General features: G+C 33.5%; 2 protein-coding genes across 2 annotated transcripts in view; one reads left to right on the top strand and one right to left on the bottom strand.

The window, feature by feature from the left end:
• The first annotated feature begins 3,730 nt into the window (after positions 1 to 3,730).
• On the top strand, positions 3,731 to 16,593 carry LOC128992620 (protein takeout-like). The gene is made up of 6 exons (XM_054416285.1): positions 3,731 to 3,825; positions 6,011 to 6,106; positions 9,625 to 9,772; positions 13,891 to 14,024; positions 14,981 to 15,133; positions 15,785 to 16,593. The coding sequence occupies exons 1-6, from the start codon at positions 3,732 to 3,734 to the stop codon at positions 15,937 to 15,939; spliced, it is 780 nt and encodes a 259-aa protein (XP_054272260.1). The 5' UTR covers position 3,731; the 3' UTR covers positions 15,940 to 16,593.
• A 405-nt stretch (positions 16,594 to 16,998) lies between these two features.
• Positions 16,999 to 25,769, bottom strand: part of LOC128992508 (myb-binding protein 1A-like) — a 29,108-nt gene continuing 20,337 nt past the window's right edge. Inside the window, exons 12-19 of the mRNA XM_054416113.1 lie at positions 25,454 to 25,699; positions 24,494 to 24,636; positions 24,189 to 24,332; positions 23,019 to 23,134; positions 22,522 to 22,690; positions 21,244 to 21,490; positions 19,580 to 19,734; positions 16,999 to 18,876 (exon numbers count right to left, since the gene is read on the bottom strand). Coding sequence (XP_054272088.1) covers positions 18,288 to 18,876; positions 19,580 to 19,734; positions 21,244 to 21,490; positions 22,522 to 22,690; positions 23,019 to 23,134; positions 24,189 to 24,332; positions 24,494 to 24,636; positions 25,454 to 25,699 — 1,809 coding nt within the window. The 3' untranslated portion in view covers positions 16,999 to 18,287. The remainder of the gene's footprint in view (positions 18,877 to 19,579; positions 19,735 to 21,243; positions 21,491 to 22,521; positions 22,691 to 23,018; positions 23,135 to 24,188; positions 24,333 to 24,493; positions 24,637 to 25,453; positions 25,700 to 25,769) is intronic.

Here is a 25,769-nt window from a genome sequence, read left to right as displayed (position 1 = left end):
TAATTTCTGCGCAAAGGCTGCGACCATTCTTAAGTCACAGGACATGGATACCAAGAGCCAGAGACCTCTTCCATTGGCTAACTTATCAATTTACCTCAATAAATCCCAGACTAGATTAGGTTCTTCAGTAAAGAACCTATCTGGAAGCCTAACCTCCTGATTGCGGACAGTCCTGATTGCGAACAGTCCAGACTGCGAACATGTTTGGTTCTACGAGGTGGAGGGGGTCGTCCGTGGGGTGGGGAGGATTCCTGATTGTGAACACATTTTGAGTGGTCGGGGGTTTCAACCCTTTCATAGAAACCCTTAACAGAATGATTTAGCCTAAATCACAACGACTGGTAATATACATAATGGAGAGGATGAATGTTTTTGAAGACACATGTCTTTATGAGACGTAGTATAATTTTAGGTAAAGCCACTTGTATATTAACAGACAGATTCTTCCAGACTTACAAATTTGTTCTGATAATAGGTATTTAACGTGGCTGTTTATTTAAAATTAATTATAATGTGTTTGACTTGAACAAGCAACTACAATAACTAAACAATCTCAGAGTAAAAGAAATAAAACAACAATTTCATATGAACTACGGTACCTGATGCTCGAAATCAAGCAACTGTCAAGTACCGGTATTATACAGAAGTTATTTTAAAACTACAGTAATAACAGCCATAATTTTCGATGAGTTTAAAAGACCCAACTAAATGCTTATGATTGTAACTAATTGAAATACTCACGCTATTTAACAGCGCTTTGTAATAATAAACGCTTCGTTTATTTTAGCATTTTTTGGACCCGGCCTTATTTTTTAGTGTTTTCTATAAATCTTTTCCGACTTAAAGCTTTTTACCAGTAAACATTTCTTGCATGTATTTATTTGATCGGACTTTAGGTAGGTTTACTTTACCACTGTGACAACATGTGTTGTATATTCTTCATGTTTTTAAGTTGCTTAGCATAACTGGCAAAAATGATTCATCTCCCCAAGTGATTGTGTACCTGGATTCCTTACTTTGAGACTAGGCCTCTCCTCTACTCTTCTCATACGTATAAGATTTCCTATAAGATTTGTCTCCTCCACCTGTTTTCAATATTTGTCCTTTAAACTCAAGAAATTGTCTGTTCTTCCAACAAAACTGATTGAGTTTAGATTTGTCTATAACCTCTTAAATATTACAAACATCAATATTTACTCCCAAAAAGCTGGTGAGTTTCTTTTTATATACAGTTGTTTTTGTTTTTAAATTTGTTTTCAATGTAATTCTTATGGGAAAAATGCGACCCTTGAGAGCGTCTCGTGCCCTTAAGGGTAAGAGTTTTTAAATTCTAAAACCTTTATGCAAAACTACAAATTGAGATGAATTATTTGATACCTCAAACGTTAAAATCGGTCCAGAAATAACGGAGGAGTTTTGTTCACAAAGAACAGCCCTGACGTATTAATATAAGAGATACTGACTATAGTTTAACATAATTATCCGAATAAACATGCATTTGCCAATATCACATTCCAAACTCAATCATTACCTAAAAAAAACATCGTCAACGAGCAATTTAAATAGCAACTAAAACAATTACAATACTTACATACATCTTACATCCGAAATAACATGTATATGCATTACACATTACAACATCAATCATTCAATCACAATTCCAGCTCAATCATTACCTAAAAACATCAAAAACAAGCAATTAAAAATCACGTTCAACAACAGCGACTAAACCATCTTAACAGATTCCAAAATATTTGTTCGCAGTCTGGACGACTCATGTTCAGGTAGTCCACAGCATTTTTGAGGTGTTCGCAGTCTGGACGATTTTACCCTTGTTCGCAATCTGGACTGTTCGCAATCAGGACACAACCTCTGGGAGCTCAGGAAGAACTAAAGTTTCAACAAACCACAATACCTTTAGACGAAAGGGCATCCAGATACTTTGACTACAAAACTCCAAAGCACAAGGAAACCAGACTATCAGGATGCCAAAACCCCCTAGGCCTTAGGACATAAAAGAACTTGACTACTGTATGATTAAATTACCTTGGCCCTTGCCTGCAGTTCAGAATATTTTGGACCACAAAACCACCTTAGCACCATAGTACTGGTACTATGTATGTTTGCAGTCCAAAGGCTTTTGCTCACCGTATTTAAATTTCTCTAGATCTCAGGACTTTCGAACTGCAGGACCTTTATACTTCCCATAAAACGTGCTAAAAATAGGACCTCTTAACAACAGCTCCAAACTATGGTCCTTTGACAATGAAAAACTTAACGTTTTGCCTTCATACCAATGAGTCACTACCCCGGAACTTTAGACCACAGAACCACAGTACCTCGGACTAAAAAGTCACAAGATCTTTTTTATAAACATTCGAAGTTAAAACCTTCATCAAACACGTCCTCTGAACTGCAGTTCCTCTCGGCCAAGTGTTCTCCAGACACAGTTAATTTCACCCCATATAATAATTCACCAAAATAATTCTGGACTTAATTTCCTCAGGACAGCAGCATTCTTCGAACTTTTTTATTTCAATTCTGCAGGATCCCAGGACCTTAAATCACAGGACTGCAGCATATTCCAACATTTCAGTGGCAGGAGAGGAAGAGGACGTCCTTGGTTGGGAAGGTCCGTGACCGGAAGCCCCGTTTTCGGCGCTACAGTTGCCTAACCTGTAGTTCATATTTATCACTAATTATTCGCCTGATTCGGTGCTCGAGTTACACACCTGCGTTTTTAACCCAGCCGAAGATGTTCAGTACGTGAATTTCAATTAGTTTCAAATATTTCAACGAGTCTTGACCCACGTTGATTGTGTGGTCTGTTAGTGATTCTTTAATCTATCTCTGCCAACTTCATATTGTAAAAAATATTAAAATTTTATCAAAAATATACATCATCATGGTAGTTACCATTATTCGTTATATTTTCTTTATGCATTTATTGTTTTGTAAAATGATTTTGGTGGTCTATTTCAACCTTGAGTTTGCCCCTTGGGCTCGATCTGTGTGTATATGGTATCAAGCAAAGCAAGGGATTCAAGAATGAATAAACTCTACTGATAAATATTTTTGTGGTGAGTCCATTGTGCCTAGGATTCGTAGTTGCGACAACTAAGAAAAAAAAATAACTCAGCTGAACTTAGTGGAACAAATTTAAAAACGGCAGCGATTGCAGATAGCAAGGAATGTATAAGCCAAACAATAGCTTGTTAGCTGAATGGTTACAGTGTTCTCCTGGTAATCAAAAGGGCGCTAGCTCAATCCTGAGAAAAGCTAGTAGCTTTTTATGGTTCGAAACTGGACACAGTTGTTTTTTATCATTGGACTTTAAATGTGCCTGGCTAATGGAACTGTAACAGCTTATCTTAATAAGTAACAAAACTAAACGCATATCACTCCATTCTACACTCATCCTTTACTCCTATTCGGATTAAAATACACACCTTGATGGCGTCCCAATCCCAATTGGTACTACTAAACAAAACTTAAGCTACACAAAGTGAAAACTAGACGAAACAAGTCATATTTGTATTTACACCTCAAAATACACCCTAATGCCAGTAGCATTATTGTGAAGCTGATCAGTCCAGATATCAGTTATATAGGTTAGGTTTAACGGACCGCCCGGCTCTGTTTACAATCAGCTGTTCCGAAGGTCGTGCTGAGGACGCTAAGCTTTATAACGTTAAGTATCGCGCGCGCCTCAAGACTACACTGTCGTCACCATGGTATCCCGCGGTGTTGTGGTGCTTATCATCTCTGTCGTTGCTTTATCACAGGCCGCCAAGAAGGAGAAAAAGATACCGAACCTGCCTTTACGTAAGTAGCTGCAAATTTGTCAGCAAAAATTATTTTTCCCCCAATGTCTTCCAGGTGAATATACATTTGTTGTGTTTTGCATGAGTTGATTATGGAATAGTGGATACAATTTAGGAAACAATACTAATTTCTTAGTAGCATCAAATCACTAAAGTGCTTAGGTATAGTATATTTTCAACACTTCAGAAATTAGTTATAGAGACTTTTGAAGCAAACAAATCGTCTAGTAGCTGTATTGATACAATTAATATGATTAGGATATATTAAGTTTTTATTTTAATTATTAACTATTAAAGTAATATCTTCCAAGGGAATCAAATTTTTTTGTTCAAGTGTTATCGCGTATATGTGATTAAATTATGGAATGATAAAAGCAATTTTATAAAAGATAACATTTTTTAAAGTTTGTCAACGCTCATTTTATATCTGAAGTATATTTTCAAAAAGAATAAAGTATCAATTAAGAATACTGTTTATACAGATAGTAAGTAAACAATTTCATATTGATGATATGCCAGAACAATTAAGAATAATAATCAGCCATCTAATATTAGCTATTTACATATTATCATATAATCGATTCAACATTTACGATGCTTCCTAAAATTCTAGCCTTGGTGTAAGCCTACTGGCGTTGCACGAATTTAATTTATTACAATGGAGTAGGGTTAAAAATTAGGGATACTGATACTGTAAGTAATATTAAAAACCCATTACCTTTTCTAGTATTTGTAATGTGTTAACAGCAAATGCCTTTTTGGCACTAAGGTCAAACTCACAGTTTTGATGTTTTATATATAGTATCAAATGTTTTACATAATTATGAATTATCAGAAGTACAATCATTAAGGCTCAAGTAAAGAAGAACCAGTATCCGGGTGGGGGGCTGGTTTAGTGATAGAGTGCGGTATTTTGGTCCTCGAGGTCGTGGGTTCAAATCCTGCCAATCACCAATTCATTTTTACATAAGTGATAATGCCACAACGGTCTAAGCCCAGCCTGAAGTAATGTGTAAAACAATTCCGGGCTAAATCCTACTGACTTTGACTTTGACTTCAATGAGAAGGTGGAACGGGAAAAAGTAAATCAGTAAAATATCAGAAAGCTAATAATGGAATCATGGACGAAGTTGCATATAACATCTCTATAAACAAACTACAACGTTACGAGTTAATTTGAAACAAAAAAGGAAATTTCAGGTTTTATTTCCAAACAAACTAATTATCCAGTCGTGTTTAACATTCAATTAACTCTTCCAGGGTAGTAAATATGTAAATGGTCAATAGCTCCCGGTCTAGACCGTGATGAGTATCTCTTGGACAAGTTTCTAGATCAGTCTCTGCTAGGTCAGGGTCAGAGACAGGTGTTGCAAGACCAGCTCTAGTCAACATTCTTGACAGAATTGTAACTTAATTGTCCTAAAATGGTAATATGCCGGCCTAATTGCTTTGTATAAACCACAAAATACTTTGATGCTGTGCCCGCACGACTTCAGTACAACCACTCGTTTGGGTCTCCGACATTTATCGACGATATCGTCAAGGACTAGTGAATATTGGCATGGAAATTATTCAAGATTAGTACAGAGCTTAGCAAAATACAAATAGTTGGGATTAATTCATGCACAATTGTTATGATTTAACATCTTCCTCCATTAATCGATTTACGATTTATTTTGGACGTTTTACTCACTGTATCCACCACATACATTTAATAGTTTTTTTACGTTAAAATTTAAGTCCTAAAATACTGAATTTGCATTAGTATATTAGCAATAAAAATACGACATTTAGCTGTTGTATATATTATGAATTACGATATATTAATTCAGATTTTTTTGGTTGAAAAATGTCACTTGCATTCAATTGCATATATATTTTTTTTATTTGATCATCAGCTTATGAACGATGAATGCATGGAATATTAAAAACAATACAAACTAATAAAAAAATGTTTACAGTAGGGTTTTCAAACTTTGTTAATATTTTTCATACAAAAAATTACAAAAAATACAAAATAATTTTAACTATTCAGGCCAATGCTAACTTTGTGAAGTGCAATTTTCAGGCTTGTTTTTAGATAGGAGGCGAACTTATGTTAATGCTGCGATTAATGTTTAATATATTTTCATATCTCTTGATTTGTGTAAACAATTTTTAATATACAAACAAATTTATTTTTTCAGCTTCATATATCGGACAAGGGTGCAAATACAACGACCCCAACATCAACGAGTGTGTGGTTAGAAAAGGCGCTCCAGCTGTGAGACAGATTACCAATGGTAAGTCTTGTTGTAGATTTGTAGATAATGATTGTAGACCTGTGATTGCCATGCTACGAATTAGCATGTACACTTGTACACCTTTGATGTGTTCTGTTAATTTTCTTGATTAAAATTCTTGAGGTGTAGTCAACAATTTTGTCTGAGATAAAATACTTTGAGTAAACTGTTAAAATTCATTTAGATAAATTTGAGAACACAAGGTGTTTGACAGCAAACATAAAAACGACATTAACAAAATAACCAAGCACATGTTATAATTTTTTTAAGCGAGAACATGTGTATGAAAATGCATAACAAGAGAGTAATTTTAATACAGTCAGAAATAAATAGGTCATTTAAAAAGGAAGAATATTTAACACACGTTTTAAGTAAAGAAATATGCCTATTTTTAACCTTTTATGAGCATTTTCATTGGAGAAAATTAACAAATAGATTTTTTCTGCATGCAAAATGGCTGTAAGATTTGAGGAATGATCTGTAACGCACCACTAGTATGATTTGCAGTCAATAGATGTTCAATGAGCTTGTTGATTCAAGACTAAATATTATCGTACGTGTCATAGTTGCTGGGAGTTGCCTTTGAACAATTTTTGCTGTGCATCAGAAAACAACCCATTTCTCAGTAAAACTAGGTTAACCGATATACGTTAGAGATTTAAACAAAGTATTTTTTAGAATCATTGCGTTATTTTTACACTTTTGTTTTACACCTAAAATAGAGATGTTGAATAACTAGTTCTTTAAAAACTAAATCTATATTTACTCATGTTAGGTCTTGTGTTATTCTTTAATCTTAAAAATACTGAATACCGGGTGCGGCAAAAGTCAGTATACCGCTGCAGGCCGGTGAGCGTCATTGTTTATCTCTCGCGCTATTATTATCTCAGTGTTATTCCTTATCTAATCTGACGTCTAGTCGTGGTTGATTTTGTCTTTGTTTATTCTTTATCAATGAATGTTTGTTTTGTTAGTATGCCACTAGTGACAGTGAAGTTAAGTTGGTGAGTGTAGTGCTTGTATTATTAACTTCTATTATTGGTGTTTTTAATCATGAATCGTAAACTAACTTTAGAGCAACGAGTTTTTCTTTAGAAAAATTGGTGGAAATTCGATCGTGATAATACGGATGTTAGATGTGTTCTTAGAGTTGGAAAACAGTCCCACTTTTGAACAGTTGCGTCGTCGTTCGATTATTTGGCAGCAAGACGGAGCACCTCCACCTAAATGTTCGAGCATTTTTAAATGATAACTTCGATGAATGGATAGGACGTAGAGGAACTATTGAGTGGCCTGCTAGGTCCCCAGACCTAACTCCGTGCGATTTCAGTATGTGGGGTTTGTTAAAAGAACACGTGTTTTCGGAGAAACCTCAAAGTTTAGAACATTTAAAAGAATTGATAACAAAACATTTTGATGTTTTATTCACACCACAACTATGCAAAAAAATGTGTAAGTCAGTGTTGAAAAGGTGCTACAAGTGTATAGACAATGATGGTGGTCACTTTGAGCAGCTTCTCTAACAGGTACATTAAAATTATACTTTTATAGTTATGTTTAATGCTAGCTACAGTTTAACTGCTTTTTCGGTATTCTGACTTTTGCCGCACCCTGTATTTGTGAATTCAAACGTTTATAAAGACAATGCCTATAACATTTATTCCTTAGTAAACCATCATAGTTTTAAAACGATGAGTCATTCTTTTAACCCAGTAAGACCCAACCACAAATTTGTAAAGATTTATAAACAACTTGTATGAGTGTATAGGATAAAGGAACTATCAAATGATATAGAGATTTTGGTATTTTTGTCGTATTATTTTATATCTTGATTCTTTACTGAAATCGTATTTAAACGCATTGAGAACAGCAGTTTTATTCCCTTGATATTTTTAGAACGTTACACCGCTAATTTGCGTTTCCTCAGTAATTAATTAATGCATTGCGTGCTCTGGACGATCTCAAGGCTCGAGCAGCAAGGGTATTCTTTGTTTTAACCTTTTGGTGACCATCTTACATCCGCTTTGATTAAACGTGCACAAAACAGGAATAATGGTTATTTGGTAACTTGTAGAATGGTTATCTTTCCACTGAATGGTCTTCTTCTTCTTGTCATGTCTTAAAATCTTTAAAAAATCTGAATCCGTTTATTTGTTGCTCTATTTCTCTTTAGTTTGTGTATGAAATTCATTAGGATCAAGACTTAGGAGGAAAATATGAGCTAATTTCAAAACACAGTTTTCCTGTTACAGCAATTTAAATTCCATGAAAAATGCTACTCGTGGTATATTTTACACAATAAATATGTCAATTGTTTCATGCCACTTAATCAATTAAGTCTTAATCAATTTTGTGTTAGTAGGTAATAATTTGTAACTTTAAATTTTGTTATGAACGATTAATTTCATAAAATTATTATTAATTAATCATTAATTAAAAGTTAATTGGATTCGTAATCACAAGGCAAAAACATACTGCTCTCATGTATAAAACCTTACTAGATCTGGATATAATTTGTTTGTAATCCGTAGTTTTTTAATGCATCGCCGATGCCCACCTTAACAGGGTCTGCTCGGCATTAAGCCATACAATTAATTTTATCCAATCTAAATATATATTGTTTTAGATAAAGTAGCCTACCTGGGGACCGAGCTTCGCTCGGGGAGCTTTATCACTATACTCTGAGAGTATTTTTTGGTCAATTTAAATCCATCCCAAAAATATTATTTTACGGTCTATCTTTTCTTCATCTATTTAACTTCTATTAAAATAGGTAATAATATCTTAGTTATCGAAATGATGAGAAAGAAGAGTTTGTAACAATTTTTTTGGTTCCCCTAAATGGCCCAAACAACAGAAAATGCCCAGTATTTTTCACGCTAAATTTGAAAAAGGCTATCAGCAGTATGAAAATCTTCTCACCTTCATTCCTTTGAAGTATTAGTCATTGCAAGAACTTGGGCTCGCTCCGAAACTACAACCGGAACCTTTAATTTTTTAAATGTAATAAGTTACAATTTTCCGGAAACTCATGACTCTTTCCAACAATATTTACAAACAAATGTTGGTTAACTTAGGTGTTGGCTATTTTAAGACCAAAATTAATCACTTGACATTTTATAAATAATAACAAGACAATCTTGATAACAAGTCTTATTTATAATCCCCATGAGAGTCTTGTTATCAAGGATCTACTGTAATTTGTCTTTTGTTACTAAAGAAAATTCAAAATTAATTTAACTTCATATTACGAGATATGTGTAACATTTGCTTATTCTCTAGTATTGTAATTGAGGAGTAAAACGAACACTAAGAGAGAAATGTCAATACATCCAACACATCCAAACAAGTTTCAGATTTTAATTTGACAAGATGTCTACTTACACAAGTCAATGTCCTTGTAGATTTTAAGTCTAAAGAAAGGTCAATCAATGTTTTTATGTACAAACACAGCTTAAATTTAATTCTGCAATTGTATTAGGTTATTTTTGTATTTCTTATTATTTTTTTTTTCATAGGAGACCCCAAGTATCGGATCCCAAGGCTGGACCCTCTAGTCATAGAATCGCTGAAAGTCCAGCAAGGCACTCGGCAAGTTGGTCTATCCCTAGAGTGTAGGAACTGTTCTATGTATGGACTACAGAACATAAACTTTACCGCTGCAAGGTAAATACATATTTACATATAGTTTATTTTATCGTAGCTAGAAAATTATTTTACAAGTTTTGAATTTTTAAAGTTTTGAAGCAGGTTCATTAAGCCAGTAATCATTAAATTGAGCAATCCATTGGGTCTTTGAAAATAAACTGATTTTCATTATTTATGAGTACTTTTTTTTTAAATCATAGTTCTGTATTGATGTATATTTTGTTGGTGTTTTTAAGTTATGGGAATTATTATGGGGTATGAGGTTAAGGCACCATTACGATGATCTAATATAAATCAAATATAAATCAATTCATAAAATTGGATTTAGATAAAAAAAAATGTTGTGTTTTTGGGGTGTGTGAAACTAGGTTGTCAATATTTCGTGCTTATTTGCTTTACCTTCATAGTAGTAAGATAATTGGTTTCTTTTGCAGAAAATTACAAATAATACTATAATTTAGGGGCCTGCACCTACTAAAATATCTGTAACATAAAATGTACACAGAATTATGATATATGTTGCACGTTTTAGTATTATAATATTTTAAATGCTGCTTAGAGCAGGTAAAATCAAAATTTAAATGGTATACTTATTAAATGCACTGTCAGTGAGTCAAACAACTCATTTCCACTCTAATAAGGTAAAGAATTTCAAACTTCAAAAAAATTACCTCAACATTTATCTCTACAATGTTACTGAACATTTGTACAAAATAAAAACAACCCTAAATTGGGTTCATAGTTTTGTAGAATGTTTATGTATGCACACAAAGTTAACTACATCTATAGAGATGCAGAACTAACAGAACAATATTGAAATTTAAATTTAGAATTCATAAAAACTGTCAATCCAGATGCCACCTGCATTTGAAGGCCGTTACCAGTTTTTCAACTTGCCTGCCTTGCCCATGACCTAATCTCTTTACCTTAAACTCACGAATTTAACAGGTCTTGAAGCATCGACTGTTATGTAGTACATTACCCGCTTTAGCTTTAGGAATTTCTTCTATATTTGTTTTGGTATGTATTTTTAATTTTTGTAAATATTTTGTATTACTACGTTTGAATATTTGGCATTTCTTTCCCGTGTGATAGCAATTTAGTATTGTGAATGTTTTAGAATATCAATATTTATAAATTTCATGTTTTGAAAAATTATTTCATTAAAAAATAAGATCACATTGATTGTTGGTAATTTTTGAAAGTATACAGAAGTCTATATTCCTTGTAAGCTCAACCAAACAATTTTTTCGATGAATTTCATTTCAGAGTTTGTTAAATATTCTTTACAGCTTCAAAAAGCTATCAAATACATTTTAGGCTACACAACTAAATATGACCTGTTTTCGTTACATGTTTATCACCTTCAAAAATTCATCACTGCATTGTTTACTATGGAAAAAGAATGTTTACTATGCAAAAGTAATGTTTACTATATTTTTTTAATTTGGCTGAAGTAAACAAACAAACATGTGTTATTGTTTTGTCAACTGTTTCAATTTTCAACAGCCAAATCTGCACAATCAATGTAAATATTAACTTTAAATTGAAGACATAACCTAATAAATGCTATGAGTTTTATAATGTCCCTAACTGTAAAAAATAAATACCCAATGTCTGTTTTAATCATGAAAATAATTAGTCTGTGTAGTGTAGTGAAAAGTAACGTTCAAAACTCCATTGAAAGTTGATCTATACATATTCTGGACCATTTAAGCACTTCAAACATATATAGTCTCAAATATGTAATTACTCACTTACTACTCTTGTTATGAAATGTACTATTATCACATGCTGACTTCTACATGAAGGCGTATTTAGCTACACTAGTGTATTTTTAATTGTCCCTCGACCCTCTCAAGGTCATCTTGGGTATTTAACTTGATGAAGATTAATTTGATGCAATGCTGCAATAACTTTCAAGGTCTATAACTGTGATCATCATCATGATCTTGAGAATCTTGAGAACAAGATTACAAAAATATAACATTGAATCAATACTTTTGTTTACCTTTCAAGGGATAATATTTTGTTCATAAAATTGTACAACTATAAATATGTTTATATTAGCCAACATTAATTTAAAATCGATACAGAAATAGAATTTTTTATCAATTACAATAAAAATAATGTTTGATTAGCTATACACATATCTATGTACACATATCTATGTATATATACATATACATAAATAAATATACATAGCTAAGCGGTATAATCAATATTTTTAATCATTCCAATCTTCATCGAATAGTCTATAATAGTCAAATAAAAAAAAAAGATCAAGGATTTTTAGTGCACTTCCTTCGGAAATTCTCTCAGGTAGAAACAATAAATTTCTCCTCGGAAAAAGTAAACCAAATACAGTCCAGTAATAAATTTTTCCATACAATGTTGTTCTTGTCAGTTATACTATAAGTTGGTTTAGTCTAGCGATATGCTTAGTTTAAAAATCTAATAATTTATCAATTTGTACTCAAATTATCTGATAACCTCTGGAAAAATTTAAGTGATCAATGAATTAGTCATACAGTAAAGCATAGCTCATTGCACCATCTTGAACAGTGTAATTTGAGCACATAACTGAAGTGATTTGATATAATCAACATATGAATCATTGATGAAGACCAATCTAGAGCTAATATTAAACGCCTACAATAATTATTATTAATAATTATTATGCTCCTGCAATCGGCAGTTTGAAGTATGTTTGTCATCCTATTTAAAGCTTTACATATACTCTACATATATAAATGATAGTTAACACTAAAAAAAAATTATCAATACTGTAGTTATTCAATAAAATGAGAATGAACATCAAAATTTTTTTTGTCATACTACGCGGGAACATATAAAATATATTTCAATAAATTTAATATAATTTAATATTAATTTAATATATTTCAATACTAAAATGCGGCTGGAAACTTGCTGTTTTCATTAAAAAATTACATGATATGTTCCCTTGTTGTCTTTTCCGATCACTTCTTTTCCATAAAATAAAATTAGCTACAGTCTTATGGTCAGTCTTATGGTGAAAGCCTATTTTCACCGACAGTTCTTTTCCGATCAGTTTAGCAGTTATACATACTCCTTTTATCTATGGTTATACAAACGCGACGCAACAGCTGACTTTATTGTTGTCAAATCATCGGCCACAGTTGACCTCTCTCTCATTGGTGTTACTCGTGTGAAGCATATTATGAAATTGCAATTTTGTGATTTCTAGTGTTTTTGTGATTTCTAAAATAATACCTAGCTGAAATGGAAATTTATCCCAAAACTTGTTAGGTAGTTAAGTTTCAAATGAATTGCTACCTCAAGTATCTCGTAACAGATACGAGGATGAATACAAAAGATGATTGTTTAAATAAAATAAACCTTGATTCTAGAATAAAGTTTGTTTCTTGGTTTGTAGTTATATGAAATTACCAGAAAGCGATGATTTTTCGGACAATTTAGAGTACTAAAAACTGCTGTTTACCGTTCAATACTCGTCTGAAGAGCTCTTTGCCAGTACTTGATCTAAATTCTGTGCGAGACGATCTTGCACTGGCAAAGAGCGCTTTTCCGGATTAGTAACGAAATATACTATTTTCACTCTAATCTTTTTACTGCAATCAGCTGTATTCTATATAAATAAAAAAAAATTGATTTCAAACACAGGTTATCTTCTTTTAGAGCTAACTCCTACAATAATTTAGGTGAAATCAACTTCAAATTAAACGTCATCAAATTACATCAAATCCAGTCAAATTAACATTGGATTGGGATAAAGCACCATATTATACATGTACTTTATTTATTAGTTTTACAACAAATATCATAATTTTTCCCTCCAATTATTTTTAAATTTTAGATGAGCTCACTTTCGAATCCAATTTATAAGATGTAACCCATAAGTATAGTCCAGTCACAAAAGTAGGTGGTTTGAGGGGATGTTCCCTCACTACTTTTTTTGTTTAATATATATTTTGCAGCTGATATAGACATTGTAGTAAACCAACCATCTTTTTAAAGATAGGATCAGTTGGAAGGGATCCTAAACTCATCTAAATTATGTGAACTGAATATGGCAATGTAATTTTTTATTAAGTAAGTTAAGCAGTTGAAATGTCTCAGTCTCTGTTTTGCAGGCTGGATCTCAACAATAGTCACTGTGAATGGGATTTCTACCTCGAAAAACTGTTTATAAGAGGCAAATACAACGTAACAGGTCGAGTGCTGCTGCTTCCCATCCTCGGCGACGGAGACGCCAACATTACCGCCAGTATGTCAGAACTTTTCTTCAATTTTAATATTATTTCGGACTGAAACTAATTTTTGTTAAAGAAATTCTAAGCTGCAATGACAATTTGTTTCTTTTTTCAACTAATGCATTTTTGTAATATAATTAGTGTCTATGGAACAAAGGTTACTGTGGCACCCGTGTTAAAGTCCACCTGTTCATCTGAGCTGACTGTTTATTTTAAGTGGAAATCTCCTACCAAGCTTTGCCTTTAGGTTAACTGTTCATCAGTTGAAACCAAACCTTATTAAAATTGAATTCAAAACCTTTTATCTTTCTATAGTGGCTGCCTTCTGACCAGGGCCATAGTTAAAGAATGTATGAGAAAAACATGATAAAACATTTTCGGTGTTTGCAGGGACATAATCTTCCTCTTTTGCGGTCGCAAAAATATCTTACGACATCTACATCTATTTTTACATGGTCACAGAGATTGTGATTGTTGAGGTACGTTCATGACAAAATAGTGAAGATAATTTACAGTCACAGAGACTTCATTATCATCTCCCACAATCACGGCAAATTCTTCATTTTCACTCTTAGCGATCCCAAGAATTAAAAATCGGTTCAAAAATCAAATCCCCTGAGCAATAATCTGCTCAGGGTTAATCAATTATAAATCTAATAAATACTAATACAAATTAATTTATCAAGAGAAAAATAACTCCTTTGTGGCCCAAAGTGAGGTCCTTGGAAACTCGTGAGTCCATCATTAGAGAAATACATCCCTGGCAATGGCTTAGGCCTACCTCACTGGTAAACTCAAGGCCAACCATAATAGTTTTCAGCATGACTTCCATGTTGCAGCACATGTCAGAAAAAGTTTTCAGACGTTTTTGAGACATAGCACACATTACATTTTAAATTAAAGTGTTGTTAATTGTAATGGTCGATATTATGTCCGCTGTACTTGTGTAATAAAGGGTGCGGTTTTACAGTTGGGGTGAGATTCTCGTACAAGTATGACTGGGTGTTGGACAGGAAAGCCAACGGTCTAGACTACGTAAGGATCACTTCTCATTCTCTTCCTTTCACTTTGGACAGACTCTACATCTCTCTGACCAACTTGTTTAACGGAGACAGACTGCTAGGTAAGTGACACTTATTTTATTTTTGCAGGGTTTTTTCACAGTAAATAAATTTTATTGATTGTTATTCAGAAAACAGAAGGAAATCATCTACAGAAGACAGTATACAAATACACATAAAAATGAGAAAATCACATCCAAACGTATAAAAATTATTATTTATTTTTACAGAGCAAAAATAAAATGTTCCTTGTTATTGGAATCAATGGTTGTTGGAAGTGGTAGAACGTGAAACTACAATACTTTTTTTGATCAAATTTAGTTTGTTCGGATAAAAAAATATTATTTACCTCAACATTATTTCTAAACACAGGTACTTTTGAGGAGCAGCTACATGTTTGTGAAGAAATGGTGTGTCCACACCTTTATGTTTTTATTTGTGTCTACCAAGTCTAAGGTTTTTTTTTGTTCTGAGAGAAATATAGTGGATTAATTTATCAATTTAAGTTTTTTATGAACTGAAAGTAAAGAATGTAGAATCTAAAATGAAATCTTAAGGTTTACAAAATAATTATAGGATTGCCATAGTTTGATCAAAAGTCAATCATGTTCTAAGGATTTCAGTAGGTAGCCCAAGTTATATTCTATTATTTAGAAAACATTTACAAGCTAGGAAATAAATTATACATAAAAAATGAAACATTGATGTTTTAGGTGACAACATGAACATTTTTCTCAATGACAACTGGCAAGAGATTATGAAAGATTTGAGCCCAGCACTAAGTGAGGCTTTGGGAGAAGTCTTTCGGCAGACTCTCACTTCGATGGCTGATCTTGTACCTTTCCAGACACTCTTTCCTCCGAACTGACCAAATACTAGCTATAAGTAAGAAACAATAACTTTGTGAATAATCTGTTTTTATTTGACAGTGAGGTATGAAACTTTCGTCATTGATCTTTGAGGGGTTCAATTCAATGCCATCATGTTCTTTGTTGTTCCTATATTTTACTTCAAGAAAAATCTAAATGTAAACAATGTGTAGGTATATTACACTACAGTAGACTCTCTCTTATCCGGACACCTTTTAACCGGACATCAGTTTAACCGGACTAGTTTGGCAGGAAGTGGGCAGTCCTGAAATGACTGTTCTCGTGGAAAAGATTTGAGACCAGTGATCACGTGTCTAAATACAATGCTCTCCTATATTTAAATCAAATACTGTATACAGTATACATTCAAACAGTCCGTTTTAACGAGTCTTTGGGAATGACGGTTTAACCAGAAAACCCGTTATCCGGACTAGCCTCAGCCCCGAGGAGTCCGAATAAGAGGGAGTACTACAGTACTACAATTTTAATGAGACCTTGCCTTTTAGAAGTACAGTGCTACTAAATATTTAGGAACATTTTGCTTATAATATGTCACTTCATAAGTTGACATTTAATTACCCTTTCAAGAAGTATAATTGAAAATAATTTACTCCTTATATGTAAAAAGATGTGTCATTGTATAGAAAACAGATAATTCTCATTAATGTACAGTGTAAATAATATTTAGTATTAAAATAGTTTAGTTCAATGAATGATTTTTATTTCACAGCAATTTTAGACTAAGAACACAATAGTAATAAGCACCAAAAGTTTTTTATCAGAAAACTGACTTCAAAATATGTTTCTTATCCCTGAAATATTACTTTAGAAATTTAAAAAATTTTTCAAAGTCCAACATTCTTGACTATGCTCCGTTTACAAAATTTAGGCGGTTTTAGGCGAGGGGAAGAAATCTATCCCCTCCACTTGATCCTTTCTTTAAAACAATAGATCAACGGTTGTGTTTTACCAAACAATTGATCAGTTGCAGCATACATTAAGCAAAAAAGTGGTGGGGAACTTCCCCTCCAACCGTCTAAATTTTGTGAACACTGTCTTTAGTTGATTGTACCGGAGGAGTTAATTCTTAAACTAAGCAAGACAATCATATAATATTTTTTAATAAGTGATATTTGCAAACTTCAGTGTTGAGTTGGTCCACTTTTACCACTCTTATGTTACCAGTACTAAACGATTTAGAGTAAAATACCAAATAAGTTATTAAAATAAGTTTATTTACAAACAATTTTACATTCAAATGACAATGTAAAATAAATACAACAGTAAAAAAATCTCCATAATTATAGTTCTAAGCTAACGATAAATTAATAACTCTGGTTCTAAGGCAGGATATGAATAAAATGTGTCTATTAATTTAAAATGTAATCTCTTACCAATAAACTACTTGAAAAAAAAACAATAAAATGTCAACCATACTCTTAATATGATTTTTAACAGTGTATACAACAGACAACAATATTCTAAATCAAATTCAAATCAAATATTTTTAATGCACTGAAACTCAACATAGTGCATTCATATTCATGGCAAAACCAGCTATGACAAAATGCTACCTTTACCAACATGGAAAAAATCAGTAGACTTTGAATTTAATTTCAGATCCATAGGGGACATGGCTTGTGGTACTAAAAATAAAAAATAAGGGCAACGTAATTTAAAATGACAATAAAGTTATTTGGGGTTTTCATTGCTCACAGAAATGTTCTAGAATCCATTCAAGTTCATATTTTGTAATGCTTATGTTATTTAATAAAAATTCCTGAAAGTACAAAAATATACGTCAAATAACACTTGTAATAATATATTTACACTTATACTGTTAACCAAATTCACTTCAGCAAGTGTACATATATTATTACAAGTGTTATTTGCCATATCTTTTGTACTTTCTGGTAACTTAATAACAATTACGATGCTAATAAAGAAGTTAATAAAAACATAAAATGTTAAATAAGTATCTGCATGAGTAAACTTACTTATATATATACAAGTCTTGATCTTATTTACATTCTTCACTGTTCTTATTTTTATTGCTATGATAGTACAATATAATATGCTAAACAAACATGTTAAAATACACCACAGAAAACAGAAACCGTTATAGCCTACGACAAAATTAAGTTTACTTTCCAATTTTCCATAAATAAAAAAAAGTATATACAGCGCTACTAATCTCATTACGACATTTTACCTGTTTTTCAAAGTTCAAAAACAACAAAGACGTTAAACAATGGTAAGTAAACTAACCAATTAGAAAACTTCCGAAATGTGAATCATCAAGTTTTCAAAATATTAGTTATACAAACTATATATTTTTGCTGCTACTTTATCTTTCAGGTGAAGCAGTTTTCTTAGTAAGAAGAAGTCTATATTGGCTAAATACATTTTCATTTAATCCTTCAGACATTGATTCCATTCGTAGCTTTTTTGAGTTGTTCTTCAAGAGCTGAATGCGTCTTAGTTTTTCTCTACTTTTCTTCTTGTCGGCTTTTTTCTTAGCTTTTTTAGTTGGCGGCTCTTCTGGTTCACTTAGGGTTTCTTCACTATCTTCCTCTTCTTCTTCTTCGTCCTCTGCTGACTCATCATCACTCTCTTCTTCAGTCCCATCTTCATGTTCACTTTCTTCACTTTCCTCTGTTCCATCTTCGCTTTCTTCTTCAGATGCATTTTCACTGTCTTCCTTAGCATCTTCTTTACCTGAATTTATCTTTTTCTTAGCTACTTGGCTCACCTCTTTGCCATCAGCAGATTCTTTACTATTTCCAGGTTCATCATTTTCACCGTCAGATTCATCTTCGTCATCATCACTTTCATCTTCTGATTCTGCTTCAGATTCATCCTCCGTATTTTTCTTATCACTTTCAACCTCCATTGGTTCATCAGCAGGTACAGTTTTTTGGCTGTTTATTTTCCTTCTGTGAAACAAAACCAGAATATATTAATTGTAACCTTATAGTCAAATTATGATGCGACCTGTATTAACACTTATACCGAAACCCTGGTCTGACAGGCCCACGGGAATTTTCAAAAACACATGTTGGCAAAACTGTTTACTTGGGACCCACTTGGGAGGTTCCATTCCCCCAATACCTTCCCACATTTTCCTAGTTTACCTGTTGATATATTTTTTGTTCATTTTGGGTAGGTGCCGTGACCTTGACAGGTTGTCTGTTCAACATGCCTCTCTCAGAAGCCCAGTGTTAGTGTATTTCAAAGCGGGGTCTCACAGACTGGGGGCTTCGGTTAGCGTCAGCCTGGGTAGGGTTTCGGTATTAGTGATAAAGGTATTTCAAAGACGTCTCCATTTTATTTTACAACCTCATAACAACCTTCTGTTGTTCCATTTAATCAAAGAGAATTTTATAAATGGTAACGCTTAGGCTACACAAACAGTAAATTAAGGTTCAGTAAAATAACCTTCTAATGTGTACCAAGGGTAGAGACGTAACCATATTGTTGATAAAAGTTAGCTTTATCAAACTTCAATGATTTGTAGTTTTTACCTAAAGCTGTTCTTTTTCAACTGTTGCATTAGAAAAGGACTTATACAAATACTAATAGGGATATGATTTAATATGTATTATACAAACAATGACAGAAAACAAGAAGCATACTCACGTTTTTATGATGACTTGATGAAATTCCTTGAGGTTTTCCATATGCTGCTCCAGATCTATGTCACTTAACCAATTTTTCTTTTGAATGATCTTAAATGCTGTCTTCAATTCGTTCAAAAACTTGTCCTGAACTCTGCCTTTAGGTTCTTCAATCATCTAAAGCAAAATTATGCATTTATAAATTGAGAAATCCTTTCAACTCTTCTATTATAGAAACAATTTTGAATAATTGAATATTATTGGCATATTTGGTTACCATTTCAGACAATATTTTTACAAGTGTGATGCATTAATTTTATTTACTAATCAACTCTATGGGGCTGATTTATAATTAGTAGATTTTATATAGTAAAATGTTAAAACGTTAGAGTAACATAAAATCCTCCTTCTCTTAAAGTTTCAATGTGTTATTTTATTAGATATTTATTAAAACTCTTCTCTCTCTACAAAAACTTGGATTTGAATTAGAGTTACAACTATCTATCTATATAAAGCTCAAATACCACTGAATCACTCATCACAAAATCTCAGAAACCATAAGACCTAGGAACCTGAAACTTGGCAGGCATCTTCCTTTTGGGTAGTAGACGCTCACAAAGAAAGGATTTTACCCTCCGACCTCTGGGCTCCGCCCCAGTGGCTCTGGAGTTTCCCATGTTAACCTTATGAGTACTCATATTTAAATGGAATTAATGAATCTTAACAGCTGTTTCAATTAAACAAGTTGGTTCTGTTCTATGATGTTCAATAGCATTAAAGTTACAAGGATTACCAACAGGGTGCAGCACTATTATTTCTTTTACATTTATGACAACAGCTAATTAATTTGCAACCAAAAGGTGAGTGAGCGTAGCGAACAAACTTCAACCTGGAGGCGAGTTAGCGTAGCAAACGAGCTAACCTGAAGGCAAGTGAGCGCAGCGAACGAGCTCTAACTTAAAAGTGAGTGAGCGTAGCAAACAAACTTCAACTAGGATGTCAGGATGTGATTGAGCCATGCGAACGAGATCATCTTGAAAATTAAGAAGTTAAACGGGGCAAAGCCCGCGGGTTACAGCTAGTTCTAGATATAATTTAAATGATCGGTTCATTTATTAAGTTTCTGGAAATAATTAAATAGAACTAAAGTAGTAAAACTGATACAGTATCGACAAATTTATTTAAGATTTGCTTCGTGAAAATAACACAAACAAAAACCTCAAAAATAGTTCATGAGTGTGGTGTCCTTAATAAATCCAAATAAAACACTATTTTTTAAAACCTTTTGAAGAAAAGCATACCTACAATCTTGTTTTTGTTATGTGTGTGGTGTAATTATAATATAAGAGGAAAAATCGAGGGTTTTGGTACAAAAGAGGTTTAATTTACAAGAGAAAAATTACGTTTATGTTTGTATGAGAGGTGATTCGCGATGAAAAAAACAATGGAAATTTGCATACGGTCATGTGATGAGAATCACAGATAGACTGTTAGGAATAAATACATTTAAAATTATACAAAAATACAGACAACTTGACTGAACATTGTGAATAGTTTTTATCCTGTTTTTGTGTGATAAGAAACGAGTAGGGATATAACCTACACACCTGTACACATCAAAAGCTAATCTCACTTCATTTATAAACTCAAGTATTGAAACTGAAGCAATAAAAAATCCACACAAACCTTGACTGAAGCCTTGTATAGTTTTCTTGACGTCTTCTTCAGCCTTTCCAAAAGCTCCTCACTTGGTTCATTGACAATGCGATTATTTTTCCAGAACAAAATTAGGTACTCTACCGCCTTTGATTGTCTGTAGGGGGGAACATTGGAGTCGAAGGCGTACGCTGGGAGTTTTGATGTCAAGTGGCTGAGGAAAGGTATGTTAAGAGAAAACAGCCCAGCGAACAGTTTCATTGGAATCAGATTGTCCCTGAAACAAGCATTTTTGTGAGACAACTTTAGATAAAACTGCATTAACAAAACAAACAGTCTCCCCGTTGAGAATGGAACGGCTTTTAGAAATATCTAGTAAAATCTAAATCACTGTAGTAATGTGTGTTTAGTTGTTTGTGAATGATTATTACAGTATTGATGTTGACTCAATATTTCTTTTTTAATTGAGGGTAAATTTTACTGCACTACATTTTATTATTGGTAAAAATGCTAAAAGAGAAGCACTAGTTTACAAATAGATCCTTATTGTGTAGCTTTAAAATTTGTAAAATAACAAATAGAGGAGGAACAAAAATTACTACATTTATGCATTTTCCAACCAAAATATACCTAGTCGATCCATGAGCACGGTAAATCTATGAGGCACATTATTTTAATCCATAAAACATAGTCTGAAAATTAATGCAGTTCTCCCAGAATTACGGGTTTTTCATAGCAAAAGTTAAGAAAATACTTGTTTTAAGATCTCATTGGAAATGGTTTGTCTAAGTTTCATTGATACTGTTTACAAATATTAAAATTAAGCTAAATGTATGAACAGTTTTTCTTCTGGATTAAAATAATTGATAAGGTCAACAATGAAATTACACAGTGACACAATTTTGTAGCACTGTACAACTGTTTTAAACACATTGAATTCCATAACCTTGCTGTGGAGGATGGAAAAATATTTTGTAAGCTAAGTTACTGACTTAGCATAATCAGTAAGTAAGAGACCTGATATAATCGCAGAGGCTAAAAGCAGAAGGCTTCACTGGACGGGCCACATCATTAGAAGAGAGGAAACTAGCACATTACATAAAATATGGAAAAGTGATCCACTGGGGAGATGACCACAAGGGTGACCGAAGAAACGATGGACTGATGAAGTAATGGCCAGGATGGAAGTCAATGAAGATACCGCAAGAGACAGAACGACGTAGAGGCAGTGTGTTGGCGAGGCCAAGTAACACTTGGGGTACAAATGACCAGTAAGTAAGTAAGTTACTGACTGCAAGTTAGTCTCACCTTTGTGTGAAGTAGCTGTTCATTGCATCCTTCAGTACAGTATACACCGAGGGGTTCTCCTCACCCTCAGTGTTGGTATCATCTTCACTGGGCAACTGTTGTGACACTTTCACTATGAACATAGTGATGTCAATCAACTCCTGGTGAACACTCATGTACACTGTTGTCGCTGTAACAAAAGCTCTCTGTTAATGGAAAAAATTAATATTGTTGCCACTGTTAAATACAAAAATTAATTAATTCACTGGTGCAATGTTTTATGTGCGATAAAATTGTATTTTTTACACTTTGTTTGAACTTAATACATTAACTTCTATCATTAGGATGTACAACAGAATATGAACCATTAAGGTGTACACCATTATTACAAAGTATTCTCTACACTGTAGCTTAAACTTAAAAGCCTATTTTCTAGAAGGCAGTTAAAGTTTAAAGGTATATTCACTGGTGCACATCACCCTACTACAACTGCAGTAGATTTGTTAATGTTAACTTACTTCGTTCTCCCTTGTCCAGAAGACTCTTCAGAATGTTTCCCAAATGAAGGGATTTGCAATCCTCAATGTCGAAGGATTTTTTTGACATGGATCCTGTAAACTTCTTTATTACAGACCTGCAAAAAAATATTAGAGAATCGATTTAACTTCTTTAATCAGACAGTAAAGCTATCTAGATTCTAGAACCAAAAAATGAATAACAGGGCGAATTTACTCTAGTTCAGTAAGAATTTTTTTGGATTTAAACCTGTTCAAACCTATTTCATAAAATGCAAGTCACTAAGATTTTTCTACACAGTAAACTCTACTATGCAGCAAAATCGTGAAGTTGGCTAGCAAATCATTGACAGGTTGGATCGTTGTGACCTTTTATTTTCTTTAAGCTGCTTTTACACGAAGCCAGTTGGTTCCTTGCCTCAGGTAACTTGAAATACATTAGAGGCAAGTAACCTGCCTGCTCTACTGGTCTCGTGCAAACGCAGCTTAAAGCTGCAGTCCTTAAGAGTCCTTAGAAGCTAGCGGCCATCTTCGATGATTTCAAACAGCCGCTGAAGGGTTATTTACTGTCTGTTTTTTAAATACCAAAGTGATCATAATTTAAATATCTAGTATACTGTGAGATTAGAGTTCTTTGTAGTTTTGAATTGTTCTACAAGGGAGTCCATGGAAGCTAGCGTTAGCGTCCATCTTGGATTCGCCTGCCCTAAGAGCAATGTTAATTTTGTTAATTTCAAACAGCCACTGAAGAGTTATTTACCATCTCAAAATATTTTTTTCAAACACCAGTGTGATTGTAATTTAAATATCTAGTATACTGTGAGATTAGAAATTTTCTTTGTAGTTTTTTAATTGCTTAACGAGTTAGAACATCTAGGCTCCAAGGACTCTTAAGCACATTACAAGACGGTGAAGCAATTTGGACATTCCTAAGAATTCAGCTGAGAAGAACTCAGAACACCTTTCAGCACTGTAGCCATCATAATCTGCAAACACTTATGTTAATCTTCCAGAATCCTAGACATGGGAATACTAGCTTAAAGGTTACTCAAACACCCTATAAGCAGGACCTCATCTGGTTAAATATGAACCATAGGTTGATGGTGGAGTTTATCACCATCAACCCATGGGCTACAAGTGGTAAAACTGTTAATAAGGTCTAGCTGTACCAACCTGACTCTAGTCTCCAGCTGAGACTGATGTTTGTCCACCAGTGAGTGTTCCAACAGTGACATCAGCCTCAGTAACACATCCACTGTCAGGTCCAGGGGAGGCTTCTCTACCCTCAACATCCAAATCTCTATCAAGTCTAACACTCTGAAACCAAACATCACAGAATTGTAAAAGGATAATAGCCTAACATGAACATGATAACTTTGTGGACCCTTAACTATAGGCCTATGGTAACAGTATTGATACATAATAGTATAATTATTGTGGTACCTTTTTCATTGAGTTCACACTGTTCACAGTATTACCTTGATCTGAAGTGGGCCAAAGCCTTAATATGTGAGGACTCTTTCTTCTTCTTAGATGGCTTGAACGCTTGAAAAGCTGCGCTTAGAGCTCTATCAACTCTCTTGGCTTCATTTTCGTCCATGTTGTCCAAGTCCACAGACTCCTGAAAATGTATAAGGGATGCTTTAAGTGAAAAATAGACATGACACAACGGATAAAAATATCAACATGAAAATATGATAATTTGTTCTGAGGGTCACACTAGACCATTAACCCTCCAAGTGTCCATTGTATTGGTTTTAATGTTGGCCCATTTATTGCGCTCAATAAATTTTTATAATTTATAGTTTTACAAGTATTTTAAACTAGCCACTTTGTTCTAAATTTTACGAGGATTCCAAAATATAATAATATAAGGAAGTAAATTTGCAAATAAATAAGTTATGGGTGAAAAACAGATTTCGTACATTTAGCGATAGCTAAGAATGCATAGCCTAACTATAGTTACGAATCTGGCGGATAATTTACATCAATATCACTACCTACTTCTTCAGGATCATCAACCAGCCCTTCAAAATTACTTTAATCTTCTTATAATGCACCACGTATATCACTACTTTTTATTTTTAACACTAAAAAAATGATAAACCTAATCAAACACATCAGTCATCGATGTGAGGTTAACCAAGTTGTTTACAAATACGCACTTCATCTGTCTGCTACAATATAATCGGAACTAAAATAAAAAGCGTCTAGAAACAGACATCAGGGTAAAGCTTAGAATCTGCCAAAAACAACGATACCAATCTCGATCCAGTTCAATCTGATTCATTCAGTTCTAGAGCCTTTGCCGTAAACGATGGTTGTGAGTCACAAAAGCGACGCATAACACCACAGCGGGTGTGTTGTGCTTCGCTTTTGCGACGCTTAACACTCGAAGGGTTAATAGTTATTCACAAAAATAGTAGCAAAATACCCACCGTATCAGTCATTGCCCCAGTGTCACCCAAAGCCTCTATCACAGCCCTTCTCAGTTTGTCGTTAACTTTTTCCTCCATGTCTTCCTCCATATCATCATCACCATCAGTCATCCCATCATCAGAGCTCTCCTCCTCCTCCTTATCATCCACTTCTTCTTCCCCACTTTCTTCTTCCTCCCCACTACTTTCTGAATCTGAATCGAGCTGGTCCAACAGTGGGTTGGTGTTGTTGGCCGGGTCCAGAACCTGCAATAGATAATGTATTAGTTAAATGTTTAAACACATAGAATTTCCAGAACAACCTCTGAATTGGGCC

The sequence above is a fragment of the Macrosteles quadrilineatus genome, unplaced genomic scaffold, assembly GCF_028750875.1.
Source record: "Macrosteles quadrilineatus isolate MER2022 unplaced genomic scaffold, UCM_ALF_1.0 Scaffold_4__1_contigs__length_99947679, whole genome shotgun sequence".
NCBI lineage: Eukaryota > Metazoa > Arthropoda > Insecta > Hemiptera > Cicadellidae > Macrosteles > Macrosteles quadrilineatus.
The sequence above is the reverse complement of the archived record's forward strand: the minus strand, read 5'-3'. Positions and strand labels throughout refer to the sequence as shown.

Excerpts from the sequence above, each read along its gene's own strand:
- LOC128992620 (XM_054416285.1), top strand. The coding sequence starts at position 3,732 with ATGGTATCCCGCGGTGTTGTGGTGCTTATCATCTCTGTCGTTGCTTTA. Across the intron at positions 9,773-13,890 it reads ATAAACTTTACCGCTGCAAG|GCTGGATCTCAACAATAGTC; the intron begins GTAAATACATAT and ends TCTGTTTTGCAG. Across the intron at positions 14,025-14,980 it reads AGACGCCAACATTACCGCCA|TTGGGGTGAGATTCTCGTAC; the intron begins GTATGTCAGAAC and ends GCGGTTTTACAG.